This window comes from Kryptolebias marmoratus, linkage group LG14 (genome assembly GCF_001649575.2).
Source record: "Kryptolebias marmoratus isolate JLee-2015 linkage group LG14, ASM164957v2, whole genome shotgun sequence".
Lineage (NCBI taxonomy): Eukaryota > Metazoa > Chordata > Actinopteri > Cyprinodontiformes > Rivulidae > Kryptolebias > Kryptolebias marmoratus.
Window position 1 is genome coordinate 1,681,873 of NC_051443.1, and position 7,860 is coordinate 1,689,732.

General features: G+C 40.0%; 1 protein-coding gene across 2 annotated transcripts in view; it reads left to right on the forward strand.

Moving 5' to 3' along the window:
- The window catches only part of pde8b (phosphodiesterase 8B), a 78,607-nt gene extending 73,827 nt beyond the window's left edge, over nt 1–4,780 (forward strand). For both annotated transcript variants that reach the window (XM_037979589.1, XM_037979590.1), the window contains exon 21: nt 1,369–4,780. In XM_037979589.1, the coding sequence (XP_037835517.1) occupies nt 1,369–1,478 (110 nt within the window). In that variant the 3' untranslated portion in view covers nt 1,479–4,780. The remainder of the gene's footprint in view (nt 1–1,368) is intronic.
- Nucleotides 4,781–7,860: the final 3,080 nt, after the last annotated feature.

The window sequence follows — 7,860 nt, forward strand, 5'->3', positions numbered from 1 at the left end:
GCTAAGTTTGAAACAAAGATGTTGCACATTCAGTTCTCCTCATCGATTGTTTTGGTTGATTTGTTATTGTGGCCATCATAAATTGGACTGACTCAAAATGTTTGTCAGCTGTAAATGTACTCCAATTGATTACTTTCTGAGATTCATTAAAACTTTTCCAATCCTATGTGAAAAACGTTTGCTAATTCTACAAACAAACACGGACACAGAGACAAAAAACATTTTTGCGGGCAATAATTATTGACTGTTAGATGTGTTTTTAGTGATAGTTGTAATAAACAGATTCTGAAGACAATAAACAAGATATTTGGAAGCTTTCTGGTTTAGATTTGTGACTTGACTTGTGCTGACTGATCATATTTGAGTCGTGGCTTGTCATGTGTTTATTAACGGCCTTTGGAAAAGAGAAAAACAGAACTGGATCATACATCTGTTGTTCAGCTGTTTTTCAGATATCCACTGGCTACACCGGAAGCCAAAAACATTGACCTTTGCTCTCAGAGGCAGAGTCAGAGCTGATATGTTCTCAGGTCAGCAGTAAACAAACTTTTTTTTAGATTTAGATTTGATTTGGCACAGAGTTAAAGGAGTAAACTTTCACCCCAGCAAATCCAGTCTGTCAAATAGTCTTCAGTGTTTTTTTATGGAAAACAGAAAATATATATATATATATTTATATTTATATTAACAAACTTGCACACGTTTTTCCGCATTTACAGTAATTCATTGTAGGTGGAGCAGCTTTTCTCATTTATTTTACGTAGTTCTTCATCTAAATGACCATCTAATGCCAAAGTGATTAAAGTTTTAAAAAGTGTTCAGATAAACCATTATAAAAGTTTTGAGACTGGAGTTATTTTTAGATAGCAGAAATGTGTTGCTTTTTTGTTTTTCTTCTCTGTAAGTTGCCTTAAAGGTTTAAAACAATAGTTTTCTGGTGGATTTGAGGGAAAGATCACATTGTTGTAAGTTGGATCAATGAAGTGGCTAACTGGCTAACAAACTACTAGCATGATCGGACCAACGCATTTTTGTTCCTTGTATCAGTATTATTCACATATTTGAAGAAAAAAATGGACAGGAAAGCTTTGTTATTGTCGTGAAAATCAAAAAAACTATTTTTTAAATAATATTTTTGGACAAAGCTACAAAGAGCCACTTCAAAAGAACCAAGGAGCTGCATGTGGCCCTAGAGCCGCAGGTTGTAGACCCCTCTCTTACTCACATAGATCTGAAAACATGAGCAGCTTTAATGTACACATGGTTCTGGGAATGTTGTTTACCATTTAACTTCCAATGTGACAATCCAAACAATGCATATGTGTGTCCATGTGGTTTTGTTTAAATCTGACCTCTGTGTTTTTGCAGCCTTTGCCAGCCTCCCTAATCTGATAGAGCACCTGTCAGAGAACTACAAGTACTGGAAGAACTTGGACGAGATGAAGTGTAAAAGCCTGCGTCCTCCACCTGCTTCCTGACCTTCTCCTCCTCTCCTTCAGCGTTTGGATCAGGGTCAGATACTGCATTGGCCCTGCGTTGGAACAGTCAGTCCCCTCAGCGGTGATTTCTCAGAGCTCTGTGCCCTCTCAGCTGTCCCTGGATACAGCTAGAAAAATCACTGAACTCGTGTGGGCTTTTAGCTGGATGTGATGTTCTGCCAGCAGAAGAACTGTCAGGAGCTCTTTTTGTTCTGAAACTGTGTGGAGCTCATGTGGCAATCTCTACCAAACAGTGTCATTTACCAGAAACCTGCACTTTAAGCTAATCAAGACTCTTTGAGTTTCATTTTGCTGTTTGCTTTCCACCTTTTTTTTCTTTAAACACTGTATGTTGTTGCAAACGAAATGTTGAAACAGGGAAGCAACAAAAGCCAGGCACACTTGACTAAAAATATCTGGAGTGACTGAGCTTTCTGGTTAATGTGAGTGCACATCTTGTAACATCCTGTCCTAATGACAAACTTGTGAAGGTGCTCAGCTTGAATTATTCACTCTTAACAGCCGTACGGCACAGTAATGTGTTTCTGGGACCAAATTCTAAGCAACTCCTGCCCATAACAGCCCTGAGCAAGAAGGACATGCTGGGAAACAGCCAGGCAGTATGTAGAGTTTCTACATTTCTTGATGACAAAGGGCAGCGTTTTGTGGAGATTACAGCGTTGTAAGTTTATGTAGCGTATAGAAAATGTTATGAAATATCTCACCCCATAACCTATTGTTGTATTTACTTCTAAGGCACTGTCTTTTGTGAAAGCAGCTAGTGAGGATGACAGAGATCCTTGTCCAATCTGAACAAATAGAGTTGCACTGTATCAGAGCTGTTTAGCCATTAAATGTTTCATTCTTAGCTTTGCGACACTAACTGTAGACAGATAAAAGAAGCAAGTAAGGAGTATCCATCCATCTATGCATCCATCGGCCATATTTTTCCCTGCTTTTCTGTGCAGGGTCGCGTGGAGCTGGTGCTTATTTCCAGCATCACTGGGTGAGAGATGGTGGCCACTCCATCACAGGGACATAGAGACAAACAAGACACTGTCTCACTCACACCTTTTGGGTTGCCAATTAATGTAAAGGTAGCATCTAACTGGGCTGAAATTGTTAGCAACAAGTTGGTGAACAGCACCAACCTCTGGAGGGAGTCTCCAGAATGTGTCACGACTTTCACTGGGGTTCTCAATTTCCTTACAAGAGTTGTAGAGGTCTTGCACAGATTTTTTGAACATGTTCAAAATTCGAGGAACAGAACTGTGACACTCTACAACTCCCTCATGAAAACTGAGACAGCCTGTGAACGTCACGAGACATTCTGGAGACTCCCTCAAAAAAATCTCTGCAACAAACTTTCTTCTCAAAATAGTCTGAGTTGTTTTCAGCATCTCAAACCTGTCTCAAGAGCTGTATTTTGATACTTTCACAGGAGCTGTTCTCTAACAGAAACCATGTCCAGGTCTAAAAATAGCACTGGTGATAAATAATAACTCATTTTAAAAATACAACAACATTGTAAATCTGCCTGTCTTCCCTTCAAAAGTGTAGTCCAGTGCATTAAATCATAAATGTGGGGACAGCAGCCAAGGTGGGAATAAGGTGGGCAACAAAATAATAATAGTTCTGTAAGTCGTGTACACAAAAATAAATGGTGATTTTCAAAAATTGGCTGTGCAGAACATGGCTGCACAGCTTACTAGTCATTCGGTTGCAAACATTCAGAACTCAGTGAAGTCCAACGGTCCAGTGAGATACTACCTTACCGTAAGTTTCTGGCCTGTGGGTGAAAACCCATGCATGCATGAGGAGTGCATGTAATCTGAACACATTACAGCCGCAACTGGGTTTGAACCTGCAACCTTTTCACAAGGCAAAATGTATTCTGACTCTAAACTATGGGATGATTCCGTATGGAGCTGCACTGAAGGTGGACACATTTGGACCTCACAGAAGCTGTGTTTGGATCAAGAACCACATCTGTCTGCTCCTTATGCTAATCAGCTGTGGCTCCCACAAGCAAATCTCAAACACGTTAGTTTAGGGGATTTTTGCTCATCAGTTTTACATGAAGAAGGACCGTGTGTTGGATTTGTTGGATGTGTATGCCCCCTTGTGGTGTTAAGGAAGCTGTCCACATCAAACAGTCTGTGAAATCAGATCAAAAGGAACTTTTTCAGTATAATTGTGAATGTAAGCAAGATTTATCAAAGTCACTTTTTTGTGTGTTTATTTTTGAAGATGAAACTGAAGACTTTTGCTTCCCAGCATCTCTCAGGTCACTCTGGAGTAAAACATAAACCACTAAAGCCAGCAGGAGGCCCTTTGGTGATGGAGTTAATTAGAGACAACAAACATAAAGATCATGTTCTGGTGTTTTACCAGTTCCCAAACCTGAGGAACTGTAGCTCTGTGGCTTTTATCCCATGTGTGACACATGACAGTATTAACCAGAGACAGAGAGCTGCTGACAGGTGCCTTGTTTCTTGCTCATCTTCACAAAATCAAACCTATTTGTGTCCAAGTGGATCCTCCTCTTTTCTATACAAAGAAAATGACAAGAAAAGCCATAAGTGTTTTGAAAAAAATATGTCTGCTGTGTTGCTTTATGGTCTGTCTGGGGTTCTATCACTGTGATCCTGACACAGTGTGTGTTATGATTTTTTACTGACTCACTGCATCAGGCTGTTCAAACAGCTACACTACTTGGTCCTGCTTATGGTTTCAACTAGGGCTGCACAATATATCAAGCTTTTTTTGTTACAGTGTATGCAATATTCATATTGCAAGGACTGCAAATTTTAGTTCTGTTCACTTTATTTGTATAACAACAAAAGTCATCTCAGGGCACTGTACAACAAAAATAAGTCCATTCAAGCGAGATTTCAATTTAATTACAGTCAATTCAATCTGATTATAATCCAGTGCATTCACATAAAGTAATCTACCTAAGGAAGCAAGCAGATTGCTTCAGTTCTTCACGTTGTTGCAGTCTCCCATCATGAGCAACACGTTGGTGACAGAGGAAAGGGACAGGAAGAAACCAGGTTCAGCTTCAGCTGAGGGCTGAGAGGACAGGAAAGAGACACAGAAGTGATCCAGGTGGAGTTTGGATGGGAAGAAAACCACAGGTTAATGTCAGCAATAACTGCATGTACAGACATGGAGCATAGAGAGAGTAAAGACAGCAGCAGAGAGGAAATGTGGTCAGTTTGTCCTCCAGCAGTCTAAGCCTATAGCAGCAGAATGAAGGGACAGCTCAGGAAACCCAAGCCAACCTGAACTATAGGATTTATCCCAAAAGGAAAGTTTTAAGCCTAGTCTTAAAATTAGACAGGGTGTCAGCCTCACAGACAGAAACTGGATGTTAGTTCTACAAGAGAGGAGCCTGAGAACTGAAAGCTCTGCCTCCAGTTCTACTTTCAGAAACTCTAGGAACCACAAGTAAACCTGCAGTCTGAGAGCAAAGTGCTCTGTTAGGAAAATATGGAACAAGAAGATCTTTAATATAAGATGGAGCTTAGTTGTTGAGAGCTTTTTTATCTTAGAAGTAAGATTTTAAACTCTTTTCTGAATTTGACAGAGAGCCAATGGAGAGAAGCTAAAACTGCAGAAATCTGATCTCTCCTCCTGACTCTCATCAGAACTCAATCAGCAGCTTTTTGGATCAACTGAAGAGTTTCTAGAGTTTTTTTTTCCAGACATTCAGATAAAAATAGATTTGAAATAGTTGAGCCTAGATGTGATAAATGCTTGTTTCAGACACAAACTGTAGACTGATCCTTAGCGTTTCATCCACTGGTTGTGGGGGATAAACCAAACAGAGGTTTTAGCAAAACAAAGTATAAATAGAAAACAAAAACTAAAAATATGCAATTGCAATACAATTATTGTTAATTGAAAAAAAAAAAAAAAAAAAATCAAATATTCGGCCCTCAGGAGGTGACGCAACTCCCATATAGCAGTTTTTTTCATTCATTCAACCATCCCTCTTCTTTACCACTTGTTCTATTCAGGGTCACAGGGAGCTGGTGTCCAATTCCAGCTGTCACTGTGTGGGAGGTGGGGGACACCCTGGACAACACAGGGACACATAGAGACAAACGAGACAAATGAGACAAGCAGCCATTCATACCCTCACTTATGGAAAGTTCTAAGTTGTTAATTACCCAACATGGTGGGAGGAAACCGGAGAATCCGGAGAGAACCCACATGTGCACAGGGAGAACATGGAAACATACTGAAAGGCTAGGACTCAAACCTGCAAACGTCTTGTTGTGAGACAATATCTCTAACTACAGCTGTGGATCAGTGGTTAGCTCAATCGTCTCCCAAAGAGAGAGCTGGAGGTTTGATTCCTGGCAGGAGTCACGTGTCCCTCATTGCCTCCATTGATGTATGATTGGAGTTTAAAGCACTGAATGATTTATTCAGATTAGCTCTGTAGAGATTCAGTGCTGTGTGGATGTGTGGGTGGGTAAATGAGGGCAGATTGTGCTGTAAAGAGTTAGAAAGGTGTTTTATAAGTACAAAAAACTTAAATATGAAACTCTTGAAACTGTGTCATGGCTTTCAGTTTGTGGAGGTCCCCCTGGATGGGTCTTTATTTAGGTTTTGCCTTGATGAGTTCAGCTGCGATAAGCCCACACGGTTTGTCATCATGATGCTTATAACTGTCTCCACATGGCTGCCAGGGAAGCTCCATCTGATTCTCTACTACTTATTTTTTGCATACATTTTTTTTTAGATTTATGGCAATGTTGCTATTGTACACACTCATCAAGCAATATTGATCCACTTCTTTATACATTGTGCATTCCTAATTTAATCTGCTTTACAAAGATAAAACTGCGTACATTATGCTCACTGTATTTACAGATCTGTAGTGAGAAATGCCTTAAATCTTGTCACGTCTTACTGTTCTTGTCTGCTTTTTTGCAATACACAGTAAACTACCTAATATACCTGCTGTTCTTATAAACACTCTGTCAATATTGCTTTGCTTTTTTACCTATTTTGCACAGGTACCATTTGTTTTGGATGTCAAATGTTGCTAAAGATTTCTGAAGTAGCTAATTAAAAAAAGGATATTAGGCGTGACTTAGACTACGGCTCGAGCTCCGAATGTTTCATGGCTGCTATCAGTGAACATGAGAGGATATGTTTGCTAGTGTGTAACAAAGATTTCTATCCATGAAGACATTTTGAATATTTCACATTTACCCATCAAACAACCACATCTTCTCTGCGAGCAGCAATAACTGGAGTATGGTGTTGTCAAAGGCACTTATTCTCTTTAAAGGGATAGTTTGGTGATTTTCTTTGAAGCAATGCTCTGTCAGATATTTATCAACAGATAGTATCTTAACAGATATCAGTCATGGAGCACAAACAATGATCAAAAGGGCAAAAGTCTTCATCCAGGCTAAGCTAATGGCTATCCAAATGAGGGCCTGTTTATCATCATTTTTCAAGTTTATAAAGCAATTCTTTCTCCAAATGACAAAGTGGTGTGAGAGAATGCCACAGTCGCTAATAATAAACTTCTACACTTTTGCACGATACCGTTTGTGGTTTTCTCCAACCAACACTGTTTGTGTTACTCTGCTGAGCATGGATTGTGTACATGCCAATGGTGCTGAAGCTGAAGACGTCTGTTGAGTAAACGTTTGTACTGACTAGATGTGTTAACAGTGTTGCCAACTTAGTGACTTTGAAAACTATACTTAGAGTTTTCTGACCCATCTAGCTACAACTAGTGACTAGTAGCTTCTTCTTGTGTCATTGGAGACTTGAACATGAAAGCACATATCATTCTTACTTTTCTAAATGAGCTTCAGGTGCTGCAGTGTCCCAAAGCCCTCCCAGGTATCCCAGTCCTCAGCACCCCCCCAGCTGCGGTCAGAACAAACATGTTCACCTTACAGCATCCAGACTGCTGGTGAACTGTGTGAGCATGAAGCATGTTTTACTGGGACTCCAGTGGGCTAGAAGGTTGAAAACACAAGTTATAAACCGAACTCCCAGTGTTTCTTTTGGATCTAGAAAGAAAAAAATTTTTTTTGTACCTATAAACATATTTCGGGTGTTTTTTTACTCACTTTTTCATCTTATCCATATCATTGTAATCATTCCATTGCAATCATATGCCCATGGCTAATTATTCAACTTGCTATCATGTAGCAAATCCTAGTGACTTTTTGGACAGTCACTCAGGACTTTCCTTCCTGAGGAGTTGGCAAGACTGCAGGCTGATCGTTGGGAGTCGTACATTCAGCAGCAGGCTGATCGTTGGGAGTCGTACATTCAGCAGCAGGCTGATCGTTGGGAGTCGTACATTCAGCAGCAGGCTGATCGTTGGGAGTCAGACATT